General features: G+C 42.8%; 2 protein-coding genes across 3 annotated transcripts in view; both read left to right on the top strand.

Moving 5' to 3' along the window:
- The first annotated feature begins 5,114 nt into the window (after positions 1 to 5,114).
- LOC109882737 (retinol-binding protein 2-like) lies at positions 5,115 to 17,299 on the top strand. Its single transcript, XM_020474829.2, has 4 exons — positions 5,115 to 5,292; positions 15,113 to 15,291; positions 16,057 to 16,158; positions 16,830 to 17,299. Exons 1-4 carry the CDS (start codon positions 5,220 to 5,222, stop codon positions 16,881 to 16,883), a joined length of 408 nt encoding a protein of 135 aa, XP_020330418.1. The 5' UTR covers positions 5,115 to 5,219; the 3' UTR covers positions 16,884 to 17,299.
- Positions 17,300 to 20,763: 3,464 nt separating this feature from the next.
- Positions 20,764 to 24,456, top strand: part of LOC109882736 (coatomer subunit beta') — a 72,556-nt gene continuing 68,863 nt past the window's right edge. The window contains exons 1-6 of one of the 2 annotated variants that reach the window (XM_031791103.1): positions 20,764 to 20,917; positions 21,762 to 21,899; positions 22,055 to 22,141; positions 22,292 to 22,418; positions 22,550 to 22,698; positions 22,871 to 23,017. In XM_031791103.1, the coding sequence (XP_031646963.1) occupies positions 20,915 to 20,917; positions 21,762 to 21,899; positions 22,055 to 22,141; positions 22,292 to 22,418; positions 22,550 to 22,698; positions 22,871 to 23,017 (651 nt within the window). In that variant the 5' untranslated portion in view covers positions 20,764 to 20,914. The remainder of the gene's footprint in view (positions 20,918 to 21,761; positions 21,900 to 22,054; positions 22,142 to 22,291; positions 22,419 to 22,549; positions 22,699 to 22,870; positions 23,018 to 24,456) is intronic. The other variant, XM_031791102.1, reaches the window with a different exon arrangement.

The raw sequence follows: 24,456 nt of genomic DNA on the forward strand, positions 1-24,456 counted from the left end.
TGTCTCTATAAGCTTGGCACACCTAGCCACTGGGATTGTTGCCCATTCTTCAAGGCAAAACTGCTCCAGCTCCTTCAAGTTGGATGGGTTCCACTGGTGTACAGCAATCCCTCTTAGGGCAAGGTGAGACGTCTGCGTCTCACATAGCCAACAGGAAATGGAAATGCGCAACGCCAAATGCTAATAGTACTCGCTAAAACTCAAACTTTCATTAAAACACACATGCAGGGTACTCAATTAAAGCTACACTCGTTGTGAATCTAGCCAACATGTCAGATTTTTAAAATGCTTTTCGGCGAAAGCATGAGAAGCTATTATCTGATAGCATGCACCCCCCCGCAATACCGGAAAAAGACGTAAACAAAGGAATTAGCGTAGCCAGCGCTACACAAAACACAGGAATAAAATATAAAACATTCATTACCTTTGACGAGCTTCTTTGTTGGCACTCCTATATGTCCCATAAACATCACAATTGGGTCTTTTTTTCGATTAAATCCGTCCATGTATACCCAAAATGTCCATTTATGAAGCCCGTCTGATCCAGGAAAAAGCAGCTTTACAAAACGCAACGTCGTTTTAAAAAATTAAAAAAGTTGCCGATAAACTTTGACAAAACACTTCAAACTACTTTTGTAAACCAACTTTAGGTATTAGTACACCTTAATAATCGATCAAATTGATCACGGGGCGATCTGTATTCAATAGCAGCAGTTCTTGAAATGATGCTCCATTTTCTCTCTCTCAAAACTTCCTGCTGTGTACTTGATGACAGGAAGTGCCTATTTCTCATCTGACCAAGGATTAACTTCAAAGCAAATGACAGTACTGGCGACATCGTGTGGAAGCTGTAGGCATTGTAAACTGCTCGCTATCTATTTTCCCTTGCCATAGACAATGCAGGCAACTGGCGGAAGGATATATATATTTTTTTGTGAACAGTTTTCCTTGGGCTTTTGCCTGCTCCACACGTTCTGTTATAGTTACAGACATGATTTAACTAGTTTTATAAACTTCAGAGTGTTTTCTATCCACACATACTAATCATATGCATGTACTATATTCCTGGCATGAGTAGCAGGACGTTGGAATTGTGTGCGATTTTTAACAAAATGTTGAAAAAAAAGTCCCGAGCTTTAAGAGGTTTTAAGTCATACCACAGATTCTCAATTGGATTGAGGTCTGGGCTTTGACTAGGCCATTCCAAGACATTTAAATGTTTCCCCATAAACCACTCGAGTGTTGCTTTAGCAGTATGCTTACGATCATTGTCCTGCTGGAAGGTGAACCTCCACCCCAGTCTCAAATCTCTGGAAGACTGAAACAGGATTCCTTCAAGAATTTCCCTGTATTTGGCGCCATCCATCATTCCTTTAATTCTGACCAGTGTCCCAGTCCCTGATGAAAAACACCCCACACAGCATGATGCTGGTGTTCTCGGGGAGATGAGGGGTTTTGGAAATTACGCCAGACATAGCGTTTATCTTGATGGCCAAAAAGCTCCCTTTTTGTAACGGCGTTCTTTGTTTGTCGAAAGAGAGTCGGACCGAAATGCAGCGTGGTGGTTAATCATGATCTTTAATGAAACAAATGATGGAACGATACATGAAATAACTAATAAATACAAAAACAACAAACGGAACGTGAAACCTAATTACAGCCTATCTGGTGAAACTATACAGAGACAGGAACAATCACCCACGAAATACAAAGTGAAACTCAGGCTACCTAAATACGGTTCCCAATCCGAGACAACGAGAATCACCTGACTCTGATCGAGAACCGCCTCAGGCAGCCAAGCCTACACTAGACACACCCCTAATCAACCACAACCATATGTTTGGGAAGTCTCCCACATGCCTTTTGGTGAACACTTTAAGCAATGGCTTTTTTTCTGGCCACTCCTCTATAAAACCCAGCTCTGTGGAGTGTACGACTTAAAGTGGTCCTTTGGACAGATACTCTAATCTCCGCTGTGGAGCTTTGCAGCTCCTTCAGGGTTATCTTTGGTCTCTTTGTTGCCTCTCTGATTAAGCCCTCCTTGCCTGGTCTGTGAGTTTTGGTGGGCGGCCCTCTCTTGGCAGGTTTGTTGTGGTGCCATATTCTTTCCATTTTTTTATAATGGATTTAATGGTGCTCTGTGGGATGTTCAAAGTTTCGGATACTTTTTTCATAACCCAACCCTGATCTGTACTTCTCCACAACTTTGTCCCTGACCTGTTTGGAGAACTCCTTGGTCTTCATGGTGCCGCTTGCTTGGTGATGCCCCTTGCTTAGTGGTGTTGGAGACTCTGGGTGTCACGACTTCTGCCGAAGTCGTTGCCTCTCCTTGTTCGGGCGGTGCTCGGCGTTCGACGTCACCGGTCTTCTAGTCATCATTGATCCTTTTTTCATTTTCCATTGGTTTTGTCTTGTCTTCCCACACACCTGTTTTCAATCCCATTCATTACCTGTTGTGTATTTAACCCTCTGTTTCCCCTCATGTCTTTGTCAGAGATTGTTTTATTGTCAGTGTAGTGTGATTGTTGTATAGGTGCGCGTCGGGTCCTCGTACCCATGTTTGTGTGTTTATGTACATTTAGTGTTATGGAGCATACTCCGTGGACTTTATTAAAAGACTCCATTTTACACTCCATTTGACTCTCCTGCGCCTGACTTCCCTGCCACCTATTACACCTACGCATGACAGAATCTCTGACCAATATATGAAGTCAGCAGGAGAGGACACTATGCCCATGGAGCTGGAGGAACGCGTTCAGGAACAAGCGAGGGAGCTTGACGTTATCAGCTCCGTCATGGATCACATTGTCATGAAAATGGATCGCTGGGAGAGACAGGGAGTTTCTCTGGGGCCTTTCCGTACAGGTGTATATGTACTGAGATCATGTGACAGATCATGTGACACTTAAATTGCACACAGGTGGACTTTTAAAAAGGAATTCTGTGAGTTCTGAAGGTAATTGGTTGCAGCAGATGTTATTTAGGGGCTTCATAGTAAAGGGGGTGAATACATGTGAACACACCACTTTTCAGGTGTTTAAAACATTTTTTGAAGCAAGTTTTTTCTTTCATTTCACTTCATCAATTTGGACTATTTTGTGTATCTCCATTACATGATATCCAAATTAAAATCTATTTCAATTACAGGTTGTAATGCAACAAAATAGGAAAAACGCCAAGGAGGATGAATACTTTTGCAAAGCACAGTAATAAATATCAACCCTCTACTGCACTCATTTTGGATTAAGCAATTTTTTTTTGAAGATTTTGTCTTTCTGATAATGTATCAATAATATAAAACAATCTTAAATAATATAAAACACTTTTACCCCCACACACATAATCTTTATGGGTTGCCTCGGGTCAATGCTGTGGGTTAAGTAATTGGATTCTGCATTCTGTAGGCTTTTACATAATGAAGGAAGAGCAAGGCTACTCAGCCAGCACTAGTTTTAAGAAACACTTAATCAGGTGCATGACAACATTTCCTTTCCGTGAGACTTTACTCAGTTGCGTGGCAATGATGGGGTGAAAGTTCCGATGATAATAGTGTTATTTTGATCTTATCAGAGGGGTGATAAAACATTTCAGACATCGACCTTTGACACCTTCAAAGCAACTCAAGAGTTCAATTCACATCACAGTCAAACTGTCAAACCGTTATTTTGATGTGATGCAAATGCAATAATCGTGTGAAATACAGCTCCGTTTCAATTTGAATTAAATGACAACTTTATTGTCCCCGCAGGTAAATTAATTGTGTAGTCAGGAGTACATACAACACAATATATGCAGAGCCGTTGTTCAGCTGTTGTTGGTTGCATGTATTTATGGAATAGGATTGTGGTTTAGGGTAACAGTGAACTCAATCCTGATAAATGAATAACACTGGGTTCAACCTTCACCAAGCTCATGCATGATCTATGGCCTTAATTCAGTGTTGATGAGCTCAAGGTCACATTCGGAATACTAAATGATGCACATTATTCACATTACTGTGAACATACAGTACCATGCAAATTACTGTAACCATACAATGGCATAAATACTGACCAAATACTTATTTTCCACCATAATTTGCAAATAAATTCATTAAAAATCCTACAATGTGATTTTCTGGATTTTTTTTCTCTCATTTTGTCTGTCATAGTTGAAGTGTACCTATGATGGAAATTACAGACCTCTCTCATCTTTTTAAGTGGGAGAACTTGCACAATTGGTGGCTGACTAAATACTTTTTTTGCCCCACTGTATGTGGCAGATAAAGTAATCAGCTCATTATCTCTTTCTTTCTCTCTCTTGCTCTCACTCTCACACACACACAAATACACTAATCAACATTGATTATGAGAAGGGATTTCAAGTCAGAAATACGGTAGGTTATTGTAATTCATTAGGGAGAATTAAAGTCAAAGCAAATATAACCACAAACCACTTACAGATATAGAGTTAATTGGCAAATATGCAATCACAACCTTGGAAAATGTACAGAAAGTTGTTTTACTTTCCCTGCAGATTGCATCGAGCCTGGTTGCCAGATCTGTAATACTTTAGCCAGTTTCCCTGGGCTAAAGAATAGGAGTTGGCTAAAGCACCTACACATCTGGCAACCAGAATAGAATGCGGGTTAAATGCAAATGCCAGTGTGTTGCTTTGACTCCCATTATTTTTCTGTGTCTTAACATGAAGAAAATAGTCAAATGTACACTCAGTGTATTCTGTGTTTGAACTAGAAACCTAGTCTATATTTATTCTTGTTTCAGAAGAGAGAAATAATCTTCTGACCTTCTCCTCAGCATTGCTTTTTAGTGTCTGCATTGACAGGTGACAGGGGAACTAGCTCTCATTGCTCTAGCTGGTGCTCTCCATATTGTTTCCTTTTTGCATCATTACGATGAACAAAGGATCTGGCTAGCCTGTTGAGAGGCAGTGGGTTAGCTGATGCTAAGTGCCTCCACACTTGACACACACACACATACAGATGGACAAACACACATACAGTTACACACATCTGTCCCTTCTCTCTATAAGGAATATAGAGAGTGTTATCAGGCGAACCCTGCCCCTTAGTTCCACACATAAACAGGCTGTATATAAAGGGTTGGGACCATATAATCTGACTCTACCTATTGCAGTGTGTGTGTGTGTGTGTGTGTGAGCAAATTCCCCATAGACAGATACAGGGCATATACAGTAACACAAACTCGGCCGGTGCCAAGATGCCTGCAGACTTCAATGGACAATGGGTGATGGTCACCAATGAGAACTTTGAGGATATCATGAAGGCCATTGGTAAGCTGTTGTTCTAATGTCTGTTGGAAAATAGTGACATAAGATACAGAGAGAGATACTAGATATGCAGAGAGAGATATTACATATGCAGAGAGATAGTAGATATGCAGCGAGAGATATTACATATGCAGAGAGATAGTAGATATGCAGCGAGAGATACTACATATACAGAGAGATACTAGATATGCAGAGAGAGATATTACATATGCAGAGAGATAGTAGATATGCAGCGAGAGATACTACATATACAGAGAGATACTAGATATGCAGAGAGAGATATTACATATGCAGAGAGATACTAGATATGCAGAGAGAGATATTACATATGCAGAGAGATAGTAGATATGCAACGAGAGATACTACATATACAGAGAGATACTAGATATGCAGAGAGATACTAGATATGCAGAGATATATTACATATGCAGAGAGATACTAGATATGCAGAGAGAGATATTACATATGCAGAGAGATACTAGATATGCAGAGAGATACTAGATATGCAGAGATATATTACATATGCAGAGAGATACTAGATATGCAGAGAGATACTAGATATGCAGAGAGATACTAGATATGCAGAGATATATTACATATGCAGAGAGATACTGGATATGCAGAGAGACATACTGGATATGCAGAGAGAGATACTAGATATGAAGAGAGATACTGGATATGCAGAGAGAGATACTAGATATGAAGAGAGATACTGGATATGCAGAGAGATGCTAGATATACAGAGACAGATACTAGATATGCAGAGGGAGATACTAGATATGCAGAGAGAGCTACTAGATATGCAGAGGGAGATACTAGATATGCAGAGAGAGCTACTAGATATGCAGAGGGAGATACTAGATATGCAGAGAGAGCTACTAGATATGCAGAGGGAGATACTAGATATGCAGAGAGAGCTACTAGATATGCAGAGGGAGATACTAGATATGCAGAGAGAGATACTGGATATGCAGAGAGATAGTAGATATGCAGAGGAAGATACTAGATATGCAGAGAGAGCTACTAGATATGCAGAGGGAGATACTAGATAGGCAGAGGGAGATACTAGATATGCAGAGATAGATACTAGATATGCAGAGGAAGATACTAGATATGCAGAGAGAGATACTAGATATGCAGAGGAAGATACTAGATATGCAGAGGAAGATACTAGATATGCAGAGGGAGATACTAGATATGCAGAGGGAGATACTAGATATGCAGAGAGAGATACTAGATATGCAGAGGGAGATACTAGATATGCAGAGAGAGATACTCGATATGCAGAGAGAGCTACTAGATATGCAGAGGGAGATACTAGATATGCAGAGGGAGATACTAGATATCCAGAGAGAGATACTAGATATGCAGAGAGAGCTACACGATATGCAGAGGGAGATACTAGATATGCAGAGGGAGATACTAGATATGCAGAGAGAGATACTAGATATGCAGAGAGAGATACTAGATATGCAGAGAGAGCTACTAGATATGCAGAGGGAGATACTAGATATGCAGAGGGAGATACTAGATATGCAGAGGGAGATACTAGATATGCAGAGAGAGCTACTAGATATGCAGAGAGAGCTACTAGATATGCAGAGGGAGATACTAGATATGCAGAGGGAGATACTAGATATGCAGAGGGAGGTACTAGATATGCAGAGGGAGATACTAGATATGCAGAGAGAGCTACTAGATATGCAGAGGGAGATACTAGATATGCAGAGGGAGATACTAGATATGCAGAGAGAGATACTAGATATGCAGAGAGAGATACTAGATATGCAGAGGGAGATACTAGATATGCAGAGGGAGATACTAGATATGCAGAGGGAGATACTAGATATGCAGAGGGAGATACTAGATATGCAGAGAGATATACTAGATATGCAGAGAGAGATACTAGATATGCAGAGGGAGATACTAGATATGCAGAGGGAGATACTGGATATGCAGAGGGAGATACTAGATATGCAGAGAGATACTGGATATGCAGAGGGAGGTACTAGATATGCAGAGGGAGATACTAGATATGTAGAGGGAGATATAGATATGCAGAGGGAGATACTAGATATGCAGAGGGAGATACTAGATATGCAGAGAGATACTGGATATGCAGAGGGAGATACTAGATATGCAGAGGGAGATACTAGATATGCAGAGGGAGATACTAGATATGCAGAGAGAGATACTAGATATGCAGAGGGAGATACTAGATATGCAGAGGGAGATACTAGATATGCAGAGGGAGATACTAGATATGCAGAGGGAGATACTAGATATGCAGAGGGAGATACTAGATATGCAGAGAGATACTGGATATGCAGAGAGAGCTACTAGATATGCAGAGGGAGATACTAGATATGCAGAGGGAGATACTAGATATGCAGAGGGAGATACTAGATATGCAGAGAGAGCTACTAGATATGCAGAGAGAGCTACTAGATATGCAGAGGGAGATACTAGATATGCAGAGGGAGATACTAGATATGCAGAGGGAGATACTAGATATGCAGAGGGAGATACTAGATATGCAGAGGGAGATACTAGATATGCAGAGAGAGATACTAGATATGCAGAGAGAGATACTAGATATGCAGAGGGAGATACTAGATATGCAGAGGGAGATACTAGATATGCAGAGGGAGATACTAGATATGCAGAGGGAGATACTAGATATGCAGAGAGAGATACTAGATATGCAGAGAGAGATACTAGATATGCAGAGGGAGATACTAGATATGCAGAGGGAGATACTAGATATGCAGAGGGAGATACTAGATATGCAGAGAGAGCTACTAGATATGCAGAGAGAGCTACTAGATATGCAGAGGGAGATACTAGATATGCAGAGGGAGATACTAGATATGCAGAGGGAGATACTAGATATGCAGAGGGAGATACTAGATATGCAGAGGGAGATACTAGATATGCAGAGAGAGATACTAGATATGCAGAGAGAGATACTAGATATGCAGAGGGAGATACTAGATATGCAGAGGGAGATACTAGATATGCAGAGGGAGATACTAGATATGCAGAGGGAGATACTAGATATGCAGAGAGAGATACTAGATATGCAGAGAGAGATACTAGATATGCAGAGGGAGATACTAGATATGCAGAGGGAGATACTAGATATGCAGAGAGAGATACTAGATATGCAGAGAGAGCTACTAGATATGCAGAGGGAGATACTAGATATGCAGAGGGAGATACTGGATATGCAGAGAGAGGTACTAGATATGCAGAGAGATACTGGATATGCAGAGAGAGCTACTAGATATGCAGAGAGACAGTAGATATGCAGAGGAAGATACTAGATATGCAGAGAGAGATACTAGATATGCAGAGGGAGATACTAGATATGCAGAGGGAGATACTAGATATGCAGAGGGAGATACTGGATATGCAGAGAGAGCTACTAGATATGCAGAGAGAGCTACTAGATATGCAGAGAGATAGTAGATATGCAGAGGAAGATACTAGATATGCAGAGAGATAGTAGATATGCAGAGGAAGATACTAGATATGCAGAGAGATACTAGATATGCAGAGAGAGATACTGGATATGCAGAGAGAGGTACTAGATATCCAGAGAGAGCTACTAGATGTGCAGAGAGAGATACTAGATATGCAGAGAGAGATGGTGGAGAGGGAGGGAGGGAAGGAAGGGGTGGAGACGAGAGAGGGAAATGACAGAGAAAGAGTGTGTTTGTGTGTGTGTGTGTGTGTGTGTGTGTGTGTGTGTGTGTGTGTGTGTGTGTGTGTGTGTGTGTGTGTGTGTGTGTGTGTGTGTGTGTGCATATGTCTATGTGTGTGTGTGTGTGTGTGTGCATATGTCTATGTGTGTGTGTGTGTGTGTGCATATGTCTATGTGTGTGTGCACAAGTGTGTTTGATAGAGAGGGGGATGTCAGAGACAATGTTAGTGTAAATACTTTATTTGAGAGTGTTAGTGAGTGAGATTGTGAGAGAGAGAGAAAGGATGATGTGGTGCTGCTTCAGTTACTTATTGAGCTTCTGTCATGGCGACTTAACCTCCAATGTTCGTGTGAATGGCTCCCGCTTGTTACCACGTCAAACAAATATTGATTACTCTTTTAAGCATTTTTATCGTCCCAATTCAAGAGAAAAAAAATCCCATCCCAAGCTCTGCCAAGAGGCATCGGCATGTCGCTGGAAAGAGAAGGCCCTCGTCCATCCACACAGCATGGCGTTGAAAAACCACAAGTCTTTTATTATTCATGACTTTATCGGCAATTCATAACTCCCTCCGTGTTATAACTCCCTCCATTTCATAAATCCTCCCTGTCATAACTCCCTCCATGTCATAAATCCTCCGTGTTATAACTCCATACGTGTCATAACTCCCTCCCTGTTATAACTCGCTCCCTGTCATAACTCCCTCCCTGTTATAACTCCCTCCCTGTCATAACTCCCTCCGTCATAACTCCTTCCGTGTCATAACTCCCTCCATGTCTTAACTCCCTCCCTGTTATAACTCCCTCCGTGTCATAACTCCCTCCGTGTCATAACTCCCTCCCTGTTATAACTCCCTCCCTGTCATAACTCCCTCCCTGTTATAACACCTTCCGTGTCATAACTCCCTCCGTGTCTTAACTCCCTCCCTGTTATAACTCCCTCCGTGTCATAACTCCCTCCCTGTTATAACTCCCTCCCTGTCATAACTCCCTCCCTGTTATAACTCCCTCCCTGTCATAACTCCCTCCCTGTCATAACTCCCTCCCTGTCATAACTCCCTCCCTGTTATAACTCCCTCCCTGTCATAACTCCCTCCGTCATAACTCCCTCCGTGTTATAACTCCCTCCCTGTTATAACTCCCTCCGTCATAACTCCCTCCCTGTTATAACTCCCTCCGTCATAACTCCCTCCGTGTCATAACTCCCTCCGTTATAACTCCCTCCGTCATAACTCCCTCCGTGTCATAACTCCCTCCCTGTCATAACTCCCTCCCTGTCATAACTCCCTCCGTTATAACTCCCTCCCTGTCATAACTCCCTCCCTGTTATAACTCCCTCCCTGTCATAACTCCCTCCGTGTCATAACTCCCTCCGTCATAACTCCCTCCCTGTCATAACTCCCTCCCTGTCATAACTCCCTCCCTGTTATAACTCCCTCCCTGTTATAACTCCCTCCCTGTCATAACTCCCTCCGTGTCATAACTCCCTCCGTGTCATAACTCCCTCCGTGTCATAACTCCCTCCCTGTCATAACTCCCTCCCTGTTATAACTCCCTCCCTGTCATAACTCCCTCTGTGTCATAACTCCCTCCCTGTCATAACTCCCTCCCTGTCATAACTCCCTCCCTGTTATAACTCCCTCCCTGTCATAACTCCCTCCGTGTCATAACTCCCTCCGTGTCATAACTCCCTCCGTGTCATAACTCCCTCCCTGTCTTAACTCCCTCCCTGTCATAACTCCCTCCGTTATAACTCCCTCCGTTATAACTCCCTCCGTGTCTTAACTCCCTCCCTGTTATAACTCCCTCCCTGTCATAACTCCCTCCCTGTCATAACTCCCTCCCTGTTATAACTCCCTCCCTGTCATAACTCCCTCCCTGTTATAACTCCCTCCCTGTCATAACTCCCTCCCTGTTATAACTCCCTCCCTGTCTTAACTCCCTCCCTGTCTTAACTCCCTCCCTGTTATAACTCCCTCCCTGTCATAACTCCCTCCCTGTCATAACTCCCTCCCTGTTATAACTCCCTCCCTGTCATAACTCCCTCCGTCATAACTCCCTCCGTGTTATAACTCCCTCCCTGTTATAACTCCCTCCGTCATAACTCCCTCCCTGTTATAACTCCCTCCGTCATAACTCCCTCCGTGTCATAACTCCCTCCGTTATAACTCCCTCCGTCATAACTCCCTCCGTGTCATAACTCCCTCCCTGTCATAACTCCCTCCCTGTCATAACTCCCTCCGTTATAACTCCCTCCCTGTCATAACTCCCTCCCTGTTATAACTCCCTCCCTGTCATAACTCCCTCCGTGTCATAACTCCCTCCGTCATAACTCCCTCCCTGTCATAACTCCCTCCCTGTCATAACTCCCTCCCTGTTATAACTCCCTCCCTGTTATAACTCCCTCCCTGTCATAACTCCCTCCGTGTCATAACTCCCTCCGTGTCATAACTCCCTCCGTGTCATAACTCCCTCCCTGTCATAACTCCCTCCCTGTTATAACTCCCTCCCTGTCATAACTCCCTCGGTGTCAGAACTCCCTCCCTGTCATAACTCCCTCCCTATCATAACTCCCTCCCTGTTATAACTCCCTCCCTGTCATAACTCCCTCCGTGTCATAACTCCCTCCGTGTCATAACTCCCTCCGTGTCTTAACTCCCTCCCTGTCTTAACTCCCTCCCTGTCATAACTCCCTCCGTTATAACTCCCTCCGTTATAACTCCCTCCGTGTCTTAACTCCCTCCCTGTTATAACTCCCTCCCTGTCATAACTCCCTCCCTGTCATAACTCCCTCCCTGTTATAACTCCCTCCCTGTCATAACTCCCTCCCTGTTATAACTCCCTCCCTGTCATAACTCCCTCCCTGTTATAACTCCCTCCCTGTCTTAACTCCCTCCCTGTCTTAACTCCCTCCCTGTTATAACTCCCTCCCTGTCATAACTCCCTCCCTGTCATAACTCCCTCCCTGTTATAACTCCCTCCCTGTCATAACTCCCTCCCTGTTATAACTCCCTCCCTGTCATAACTCCCTCCCTGTTATAACTCCCTCCCTGTTATAACTCCCTCCCTGTTATAACTCCCTCCCTGTCTTAACTCCCTCCCTGTCTTAACTCCCTCCCTGTTATAACTCCCTCCCTGTCATAACTCCCTCCCTGTCATAACTCCCTGCCTGTTATAACTCCCTCCCTGTTATAACTCCCTCCCTGTCATAACTCCCTCCCTGTTATAACTCCCTCCGTGTCTTAACTCCCTCCCTGTTATAACTCCCTCCCTGTCTTAACTCCCTCCCTGTCTTAACTCCCTCCCTGTTATAACTCCCTCCCTGTCATAACTCCCTCCCTGTCATAACTCCCTCCCTGTTATAACTCCCTCCCTGTCATAACTCCCTCCCGCTCAACCCAACAAATCCAAAATCCTAGGCGTCTCATTCCGTGCCGCTCTCTCATTTCCATGAACGGATTGAAAATCACAGCCATATGGAAACATAGGGAGGGAGAACATATTTGGATGGGTAAATAATAGAACTTCATCAAAAAGAGAGATGGGTAGAAATTGAATTGACACTTTGTGGCCAATGCAATGCAGTGCAGGCACACAGTTTAACTTATTCAGCTCTATTTCTGATACAAGGCCATTTTAAAAAGGGTAAATGAGATTGTCAACAGAGCTGGTCTGAGTGGAATAGTAATTCTAGAACTTGAGCTCCAGTCTCATAACTGAAGAGGGGGACTGGTGGCTAATACACAAGGGAACACAACAAAACAGTATACTATACACACCTCACTGTCCAACCAAGGTGAAAAGAGTATATATGAAATTGGTTGGTGGTTTGAGCCCTGAATGCTGATTGGCTGAAAGCTGTGGTATAGCAGAACGTATAGCACAGGTATGACAAAATACTACTTTCAACTCTTACAATTACATTGGTAACCAGTTTATAATAAAGCAATAAGGCCCAATGGTTGTGGTACATGGCTAATATACAGTTGAAGTCAGAAGTTTACATACACTTAGGTTGGAGTCATTAAAACTCGTTTTTCAACCACTCCACAAATTTCTTGTCAACAAACTATAGTTTTGGCAAGTCAGTTAAGACATCTACTTTGTGCATGACACAAGTCATTTTTCCAACAATTGTTTACGGACAGATATTTTCACTTATAATTCACTGTATCACAATTCCAGTGGGTCAGAAGTTTACATACACTAAGTTGACTGTCCCTTTTAATAACAGCTTGGAAAATTCCAGAAAATTATGTCATGGCTTTAGAAGCTTCTGATAGGCTAATTGACTCAAACCAGTGGATGTATTTCAAGGCCTACCTTCAAATCAAACAAATCAGCCAAGACCTCAGAAAAACAATTGTAGACCTCCACAAGTCTGGTTCATCCATGGGAGCAATTTACAAACGCCTGAAGGTACCACGTCCATCTGTACAAACAATAGTACTCAAGTATAAACACCATGGGACCATGCAGCCGTCATACTGCTCAGGAAGGAGACACATTCTGCCTCCTAGAGATGAATGTACTTTGGTGCGAAAAGTGCAAATCAATACCGGAACAACAGCAAAGGACCTTGTGAAGATGCTGGAGGAAACAGGCACAAAAGTATCTATATCCACAGTAATGCGAGTCCTATATTGACAAAACCTGAAAGGCCAATCAGCAAGGAAGAAGCCACTGCTCCAAAACCACCATAAAAAGCCAGACTAATGGACAATGACCAAAGTTGTGGCAAAATGGCTTAAGGACAACAAAGTCAAGGTATTGGAGTGGCCATCACAAAGCCCTGACCTCAATCCTAAAGAAAATGTGTGGGCAGAACTGAAAAAGCGTGTGCGAGCAAGGAGGCCTACAACCCTGACTCAGTTACACCAGCTCTGTTAGGAGGAGTGGGCCAAAATTCACCCAACTTATTGTGGGAAGCTTGTGGAAGGCTGCCCGAAACGTTTGACCCAAGTTCAACAATTTAAAAGGCAATGCTACCAAATACGAATTGAGTGTGTGTAAACTTCTGACCCACTGGGAATGTGATGAAAGAAATAAAAGCTGAAATAAGTCATTCTCTCTACTATTATTGTGACATGGTGTTATTTGGCTTGCAAGCCTCCCCCTTTTTCTTCCAAACATAACGATGGTCATTATGGCCAAACAGTTTCATCAGACCAGAGGACATTTCTCCAAAAAGTATGTTCTTTTTTTCAATGTGCAGTTCACATTCTTAAAATAAAGTGGTGATCCTTAACTGGCTTAAGACATTTTTACTCTGATTAAATGTCAAGAATTGTGAAAAACTGAGTTTAAATGTATTTGGCTAAGGTGTATGTAAACTTCAAACTTCAACTGTACCACGGCTAAGGGCTGTTCTTAAGGATACAGAACAGCCCTTAGCCATGGTATATCGGCCATATAACACAAACCCCCGAGGTGCCTTATTGCTTTTATAAACTGGTTACCAACATAATTTGAGCAGTAAAAATACATTTTGTCATACCCGTGCTATACGGTCTATCAGCCAATCAGCATTCAGGGCTAAGAAATATCAGTTTTAGTACAGGGACACAGAGCCCTTGGTTCTCTATGGTGTAATAGGTCAGGGCGTGACTAGGGGGTGTTCTAGCTCAATATTTCTATGTTGGTGTTTTGTATTGTTCCCAATTAGAGGCAGCTGGCATCTAATTGAGGATCATATTTAGGTAGCCATTTAACCCACCTGTGTTTGTGGGATATTGTTTTGTGTTTGTGCATCACTACTTTCACGTTTCGTTATTGGTTTATTGTTTTTGTTTAGTTTCACCGTAATAAAGATGTGGAACTTCAATCAGCGTTGAGGTTTTTGACACACTCAAATCAGTGCGCCTGGCACCTACTACCATACCCCGTTCAAAGGCACTTAAATATTTTGTCTTGCTCATTCACCCTCTGAATGGCACACATACACAATCCATGTCTCATTTGTCTCAAGACTTACAAATCCTGGTTCATCTACACTGATTGAAGTGGATGAAACAAGTGACATCAATAAGGGATTGGATTCACCTGGTCAGTCTATGTCATGGAAAGAGCAGAGCATCTTTAAACATTGACATTGTTGTTTCATTGTGTTTCCTCCAGATATTGACTTTGCAACCCGTAAGATCGCCGCCCACCTGACCCAGACCAAGGTGATCATCCAGAACGGAGACAAGTTTGAGACCAAGACCTTGAGCACCTTCAGGAACTACGAGGTCAACTTCACCGTCGGGGAGGAGTTTGAGGAGGTCACTAAGGGACTGGACAACAGGACGATCCAGGTAGGACCACAACCAATATGACCACGTCAGAGTGTCACTGCACTTCGTCCTAACTGGTTCCAACCCCTAACCTTTACCCTCTCCATGTTCTCTCCTTTTATTCTATTACACCATTTTTATTTACATTTCTTATAGGTTTTCATTTCCTACTTTCCCTTGACTCTCAGTTTGTTAATGCATACTGTATGGTCACATAGCCCTCACACACATAGCCCACAATCCAAGCATCTTAAAAGGTTTGGCCCAGTCTCTCTCAGATTAGAATTCAAGAGACAGCCATAAGCACTGCTGTGGGTTGTTGACCCTGGCTTTATGGAAACATACACACATCTTCAGCCTGGACTCAGGGTTAGACGTAACTCAGGGTTAGACGTAACATAGTAAACGAAAATACGGGACACCCAAATTAGTATGATATTTTACATTTGGTATGGTATGTTTTAATTTGTGGATATACATCATCCACTTTGTATGATATGTTCTGAATTAAAATGTGTATGATATGTTACCAATTACAACTAGATGCTCTATTACAACCAATTACAACCAATTACAGCTAGACGCTCACGTCATCCACCCCGACCAACGTTTTTGCCTTAAGTAACCTTCTGTCTTATGCAACCATTCCAAATGTAACATATACTAATTTGAGTTTCATGTATTTTTGTTTACTATGTTACGTCTATGATACCAGCCTGATATCTTAGCTGTGGGACATTTGGGTAAATGCTTGTCTACGGTAAGCTAACTGTGTGTGTTCTTCAGACACTGGTTACCTGGAATGGAGATACGTTGGTGGCTGTGCAGAAGGGAGAGAAGGCCAATCGTGGCTGGAAGCAATGGATAGAAGGAGACCTGTTATACCTGGTGAGAGCAAGACAGATGGGGGGAGGGGTTTAGAGACAGAAAAGAGAGAGAAATGTCCTAGACTTCAACTTGAACATACAGAACGTTACAGATTCTTCATACCTAAGACAACAGAAGCTCTATACATTTAGTACATTTCTGAGGAGAGAGATAAAGAGACAGACAGCTATCAATCCTTCAGCTTTTATACATATCCTCATTCAGACTTACACTCTGGCCTTTTTCATGATAATAAAGTGAGAAGTTGCATGTATGTACGTCAATCAGTACAGTGGAAGTTGTAAAGTCAATCTTGTTTTCGAGCTCTGAGAAAGAGAAGTGATACTATAATCCCTATAGGGCTTCATGCCAAATGGCACCCTATTCCCTTTATAGTGCCCTACCTTTTACCAGAAGTGCACTATATAGGGCACATATGTCAAACCCATTTTATTGAGGGACAAGTGTCTGCGGGTTTTTGCTCCACCCTTGTAATGATGAATTAAGGGTACTAATTAGTAAGGAACTCCCCTCACCTGGTTGTCTAGGTCTTAATAGAAAGGAAAAAACTGAAACCCGCAGACACTCGGCCCTCCATGGAATGAGTTTATACCCCTGATATAGGGAATAGGGTGCCGACTACATGTTATATGGTTGTCTAATTGTCTTTCTGTCCGTCTCTTTTTTTTCAGGACATCTATGTTGAAGACAAAGTCTGCAAACAAGTATTCAAGAAGAAACCCTAAAACAGTATTTGTTGTAATGTTAAACAAATTATTTCACCTTTATTTAACCAGGTAGGCCAGTTGAGATCAAGTTCTCATTTACAACTGCGACCTGGCCAAGATAAAGCAAAGCAGTGTGTCAAATAAACAACACAGAGTAGCTCACAAACAAACATGTAGTCAATAACACAATAGAAAAATCTATGTACAGTGTGTGCAAATGTAGAAGAGTAGGGAGGTTTAGGGAGGCAATAAATAGGCCTTGGAGGTGAAAAAATGACAATTTAGCATTAACACTGGAGTGATGGATGTGCAGATGATGATGTGCAGGTAGAGATACTGGGGTGCAAAAGAACATTACATACATGTGTTTCTGCCTGCATAATTATGTTATGTATTTATGTGATTACATTTAATAAACACTTAATTCAACCCAAGCAGATGGGATGCATTGACTTTAAGTTAAATTAATATTTATATGGGTGTATATTGACCAGAGTTGACAGTAATTGCAAATAAAAACAAACAGTATGACCTTTTAAAAACATAACATTTCTTCTCAAATTAGCGCAAATCTCTCATTGTGAGAGAACAGAATTGTGTAAATTGGCAAATCAATCGAATACATTGTACACTGTACAGTAGATGACCAGAAGAAGGCATATATGAATAGCGTACAGTATATGATGTTCGGTTGGGTTGTGAAGGCCTGCAACCTTATCTACTACTTCACAGGGACAGATCTAAGTGATTATCAATGACATGACAGAAGGTCAACGGAACCTTTCAACATGCAACAGTGAGGAGGTTTGGACTTTGAATACAAGATTGGGAGAGTATTCCTCACACCATCCAGCTTTCTTATCAAGACCTGACAGATATGAAACCCTCAACAGGTGCAGTTAAATGATTTAAAGTAGAACACTTCGACCATCAAGCATAGGCATAGAGCTGGGAGCGTATAACATTCTAATTGTTATGACACAAGTATGTGATTGCTTAGTTGGTTGGAACGTGCTTCTTGCAACACCAGCATGGTTTGAACTTTAGTCTGAACCAGCTATACTGGATGACTGTGTGATAATGCTCTCAGTAGCCGATGTGAACAAAACATTTAAACAGGTCAACATTCACAAAGCCACTGGGCCAGACGGATTACCAGGACGTGTACTCAAAGCATGCACGGATAAACTGTCAAGTGTCTTCACTGACATTTTCAACCTCTCCCTGACCGAGTCTGTAATACCAAAATGTTTCAAGCAGACCACCATAGTCCCTGTGCCCAAGGAAGTGAAGGTAACCTGCCTAAATGATTACGGCCCCCTTGGCACTCATGTCGGTAGCCATGAAGTGCTTTGAAAGGCTGGTCTTGGCTCACATCAACTGCATCCTCCCGAACACCCTAGACCCACTCCAATTCGCATACCGCCCCAACAGATCCACAGATGAAGCAATCTCATCGCACTCCACACTGCCCTTTCTCACCTGGACAAAAGGAACACCTATGTGAGAATGCTTTTCATTGACTACAGCTCAGAGTTCAACACCATAGTGCCCACAAAGCTCATCACTAAGCTAAGGACCCTGGGACTAAACACCTCCCTCTGTAACTGGATCCTGGACATTCTGACGGGCCGCCCCCAGGTGGTAAGAGTAGGCAACAACACGTCTACCACGCTGATCCTTAACCCTCAGGGGTGTGTACTTTGTCCCCTCCTGTATTCCCTGCTCACCTACAACTGCGTGGCCAAACACGACTCCAACACCATCATTAAGTTTGCTGAAGACACAACAGTGGTAGACCTGATCACCGACAACGATGAGACAGTCTGTAGGGAGGAGGTCAGAGAACTGGCAATGTGGTGCCAGGACAATAACCTCTCCCTCAATGTGAGCAAGACAAAGGAGCTGATTGTGGACTACAGGAAAAGGCGGGCCGAACAGGCCCCCATTAACATCGAAACTATCATGGTCCAAAACATACCAAGACAGTCGTGAAGAGGGCACGACAAAACATTTTCCCCCTAAGAAGACTGAAAAGATTTGGCATGGGTCCCCAGATCCTCAAAATGTTCTGCAGCTGCACAATCAAGAGCATCCTGACCGGTTGCATCACCACCTGGTATGGCAACTGCTCGGCATCTGACTGTAAGGCGCTACAGAGGGTAGTGCAAACGGCCCAGTACATCACTGGGGCCAAGCTTCCTGCCATTCAGGACCTACAGTTGAAGTTTACATATACTTTAGCCAAATACATTTAAACTCAGTTTTTCACAATTCCTGACATTTAATCAGAGTAAACATTCCCTGTCTTAGGTCAGTTAGGATCACCACTTTATTTTAAGAATGTGAAATGTCAGAATAATAGTAGAGAGAATGATTTATTTCAGCTTTTATTTCTTTCATCACATTCCCAATGGGTCAGAGGTTTACATACACTCAATTTGTATTTGGTAGCATTGCCTTTAAATTGTTTAACTTGGGTCATACATTTTGGGCAGCCTTCTACAAGCTTCCCACAATAAGTTGGGTAAATTTTGGCCCATTGCTCCTGACAGAGCTGGTATAACTGAGTCAGGTTTGTAGGCCTCCTTGCTCGCACATGCCTTTTCAGTTCTGCCCACAAATTCTCTTTAGGATTTAGGTCAGGGTTTTGAGATGGCCACTCCAATACCTTGACTTTGTTGTCCTTAAGCTATTTAAGCCAGTATGCTTGAGGTCATTGTTCATTTGGAAGACCCATTTGCGACAAAGCTTTAACTTCCTGACTGATTTCTTGAGATGTTGCTTCAATATATCCACATAATTGTCCCTCCTCATGATGCAATCTATTTTGTGAAGTGCACCAGTCCCTCCTGCAGCAAAGCACCCCCACAACATGATGCTGCCACCCCCGTGCTTCACGGTTGGGATGGTGTTCTTCAGCTTGCAAGCCTCCCCCTTTTTCCTCCAAACATAACAAAGGTCATTATGGCCAAACAGTTCTATTCCTGTTTCATCAGACCAGAGGACATTTCTCCAAAAGTATAACCTTTGTCCCCATGTGCAGTTGTAAACCGTAGTCAGTTTTTTTTAATGGCGGTTTTGGCTCAGTGGCTTCTTCCTTGCTGAGTGGGCTTTCGGGTTATGTCGATATAGGACTCGTTTTACTGTGGATATAGATACTTTTGTACCTGTTTCCTCCAGCCTCTTCACAAGTTCCTTTGCTGTTGTTCTGGGATTGATTTGCACTTTTCACACCAAAGCACTTTCATCTCTAGGAAACTGTTAAGGTTTTCTTCCTTTGAAGGAGAGGAGGACCAAAATGCAGCGTTGTTATTTCGATACATCTTTAATAAAGATAATAACGAACAATACAACACTAAACGTAACGTGAAAACCCAAAACAGCCCTATCTGGTGCAAACAAACCTGTGTTGTTATAGTCTACTTGGTCTACTTGGTCAATATTTTCAGTCAATATTTTCCTAACTCTTCTTGAACTGCACTGTTGGTTAAGTGCTTGTAAGTAAGCATTTCACGGTCATGTCTACACTTGTTGTATTCAGCGCATGTGACAAATAAAGCTTTATTTGAGTTGAACTCTGCATGGACTATATTGGGTAAGCCTAGATACTGTAGCTTTAGCCTGATAAACATCTGAAAGACTATTCACTCACCAAGTTAGCATATTTATACACATTAGAAATAGGGAGATAATTTGAACAAATAGGAAATTAGGCAATGTTTAAGATGTTCAAATGAATGATTATCTTTATAATTCATTCATTTATTGGTTTTTATTTATGTATATCTTTTTTGGAGGGGAGAGTGGGTAGGCTACATACAATTACCTGATTTTGCCTGTAGTCGAACGCACCGCATAGTCTGGTCATGTTAGGTACAGACTGTACTGGTGCTCCACCGGATCTTGCGAAGTGCAGCCAGGAAGCGTCATAGACTCCACGTCGCCAAGAAGACTCTCCGCTCTGAACTACGCTCTGTCTACCAGCCCGACTCATTTCTCAGGGTGGTCGGGCACTTTGGCCAAACACTATCCGCAGACGTAGAAACATGGTAAGGAAATGAAAACATCGATTTTGAATGAAGTGCAACATAGATTTAGAGTGAAAGTATTGACAAAGATCCGCTGCCGCTCAGGCCAGTCGTTTAAAGCATTAAAAAAAAAAAAAAAAAATCCTTTTTTTTACGATTGCTACCTGATTGAAAACTAATTTAGACCACATCCAATGAATTAACATATGCCTGGCTAGTTGTGAATGAAGATATTGCAGAAACTCTAGAAATGGCAATAATGTTACAATATGGTATTCAAAAGAGTCATGAAGTCTCTGATCGATTGGTCAGTTACTAAATATGCTAGTACTTCAATATGCAACTTTATATAACGATTTTTTTCCCTAAACTACCTTATCGCAAATGGCTAATGCCTGGGAATTTCCAGACCAGAGAGAATCATTCATGCACCTCAAATGTGGTGGAATGAGACACATTCCACAGACACGCCCCCATATTAACCCTCCCCACAAGCTGTACAGTTGACTTGGTGCCACTTTGTGGAACTTTGTATCTACTGTAGGCGGAACAAGTGTATAGCTGTTATGGTTTGGATACACTTATAGTTTTATTGATAAGCGTAATCAGACTCATTTGAATACATGTTATTGAAAAAAAGGGGGAAGTGTATCCGACCTGTCTCAGATCTGATCTCTGTCAAATCAGATGTTTTATTTATTGTTTCCGTTCAACTGATCTGCATATACATAGGAGTGAAGAGTAATCTGGTTAGTATCAAAATAAGATACTGTGTCTAGTATTGGTCTAGTATAAGTTAGGAGTCAGATGTACAATATGACTTAATATATTGGGTTCTCTCTCTCTCTCCCTCTGTCCCTCTCAGCCTCTCCGGTTGGACATCAAGCGGAAGCTGACCGCTCGGTCGGACCGTGTGAAGAGTGTGGACCTGCACCCAACTGAACCATGGATGGTTGCCAGCCTGTACAATGGCAGTGTCTGTGTCTGGAACCACGAGACACAGGTAAACAACATTCATTCTCATTTAGGATTCAGTTCTCATTCATTCATTCATTCATTGTAGACCTTGCTGCACACTATGTTCTTGAGTGATATATGAATGGATTGTTTCTCTATGATGATAACCATGATTCTGGTGATTCCTTTGAATGTCTGTAGACCCTGGTGAAGACATTCGAGGTGTGTGACCTGCCTGTGAGAGTGGCTAAGTTTGTGGCGAGGAAGCACTGGGTCATTGCTGGAGCAGTAAGTGTTATAACACCCTTATAACTTCTTATAATGCATCTATCTGTCCTATTCAGAGTTTTCCCATATCTCTCTCCATTTTAACCTTCTCCACCCTCTCTCCCTTCACCTTCTCCCCCCTCTCTCTTGCTCTTCTGTGTTCCTCCCCAGGATGACATGCAGATCCGTGTGTTTAACTACAACACTCTGGAGAGAGCTCACATGTTTGAGGCCCACTCTGACTACATCCGCTGCATCGCAGTCCACCCAACACAACCTTACATCCTTACCAGCAGTGGTATGTTGTGTTTGTCTCTTTCTTTCTCTCACTCTCTCTCTTTCTCGCTTTCTCCCTTTATATATACATAAATTACAAACATCAACCATTGAATATTGTGAACATGATCGTGTGTGTGTGTGTGTGTCCAGATGACATGCTGATCAAGCTTTGGGACTGGGACAAGAAGTGGGTGTGTGGTCAGGTGTTTGAGGGCCACACCCACTATGTCATGCAGATCGTCATCAACCCTAAAGACAACAACCAGTTCGCCAGCGCCTCCCTGGACAGGACCATTAAAGTACATACAGTACACACACTAATCTTTGTGTTTGTACCACTACAGTTGTTGGTTGGATTATTGTCATGCTGAAGTGCTTATAGATGTGTAATGTTTCATGAATTCTATACAATTGTTGTAAATCATTACCAAGTAATACACTGGAGTATTCTTTGGCCCTTGGCTGTTGCAGGTGTGGCAGCTGGGATCTTCCTCCCCTAACTTCACTCTGGAGGGCCATGAGAAAGGAGTCAACTGTATCGACTACTACAGCGGAGGGGACAAGCCCTATCTTATATCAGGAGCTGACGACCGCCTGGTCAAGATCTGGGACTACCAGGTACACATGGAGATAAACATGGAAACACAGTTTATATACAGTCATGGCCAAAGTTTTGATAATGGGCCTCCTGGGTGGCGCAGTGGTCTAGGGCACTGCATCGCAGTGATAGCTGTGCCACCAGAGACTCTGGGTTCTTGCCCAGGCTCTGTCGCAGCAAGCTGTGACCGAGAGGTCCATGGGGCGACGCACAATTGGGCTAGCGTCGTCTGGGTTAGGGAGGGCTTGGCTTGGATATCCTTGTCTCATCGCGCACTAGCGACTCCTATGGCAAGCCGGGCACGGTACACGCTAACCAGGTCACCAGGTGCACTGTGTTTCCTTTGACACATTGGATGCGCGCTGTGTTAAGGACGCATGGGAGTTGTAGCGATGAGACAAGATAGTAACTACAAAACAATTGGATACCACAAAATTGGGGAGAAAAGGGGGTAAAATTTGAAAATAAAGTTTTGAGAATGACACATTAATTTTCCCAAAGTTTGCTGCCTCTGTTTGTATGATGGCAATTTGCATATACTCCAGAATGTTATGAAGAGTGATCAGATGAATTGCAATTAATCACAAAGTCCCTCTTTGCCATGCAAATGAACTGAATCCCCCCAAAAACATTTCCACTGCATTTCAGCCCTGCCACAAAAGGACCAGCTGACATCATGTCAGTGATTCTCTCGTTAACACAGGTGTGAGTGTTGACGAGGACAAGCATGGAGATCACTCTGTCATGCTGATTGAGCTCGAATAATAGACTGGAAGCCTCAAAAGGAGGGTGGTGCTTGGAATCATTGTTCTTCCTCTGTCAATCATGGTTACCTGCAAGGAAACACGTGCTGTCATCATTGCTTTGCACAAAAAGGGCTTCACAGGCAAGGATATTGCTGCCGATTGTTTGGGGCACCCGGAAAAAAAAGCTTGTCCGCAGAAGACAAGGTGAGCGCTATCATCAGTCCTGTGTCATGCCAACAGTAAAGCATCCTGAGACCATTCATGTGTGTGGTTGCTTCTCAGCCAAGGGAGTGGGCTCACTCACAATTTTGCCTAAGAACACAGCCATGAATAAAGAATGGTACCAACACATCCTCCGAGAGCAACTTCTCCCAACCATCCAGGAACAGTTTGGTGATGAACAATGCCTTTTCCAGCATGATGGAGCACCTTGCCATAAGGCAAAAGTGATAACTAAGTGGCTCGGGGAACAAAACATCAATATTTTGGGTCCATGGCCAGGAAACCCCCCAGACCTTAATCCCATTGAGAACTTGTGGTCAATCCTCAAGAGGTGGGTGGACAAACAAAACCCCACAAATTCTGACAAACTCCAAGCATTGATTATGCAAGAATGGGCTGCCATCAGTCAGGATGTGGCCCAGAAGTTAATTGACAGCATGCCAGGGCGGATTGCAGAGGTCTTGAACAAGAAGGGTCAACACTGCAAATAT

This window comes from Oncorhynchus kisutch, linkage group LG15 (assembly GCF_002021735.2).
Source record: "Oncorhynchus kisutch isolate 150728-3 linkage group LG15, Okis_V2, whole genome shotgun sequence".
Lineage (NCBI taxonomy): Eukaryota > Metazoa > Chordata > Actinopteri > Salmoniformes > Salmonidae > Oncorhynchus > Oncorhynchus kisutch.

Excerpts from the sequence above, each read along its gene's own strand:
- LOC109882737 (XM_020474829.2), top strand. The coding sequence starts at position 5,220 with ATGCCTGCAGACTTCAATGGACAATGGGTGATGGTCACCAATGAGAAC. Across the intron at positions 5,293-15,112 it reads GGATATCATGAAGGCCATTG|ATATTGACTTTGCAACCCGT; the intron begins GTAAGCTGTTGT and ends TGTTTCCTCCAG. Across the intron at positions 16,159-16,829 it reads AAGGAGACCTGTTATACCTG|GACATCTATGTTGAAGACAA; the intron begins GTGAGAGCAAGA and ends CTTTTTTTTCAG.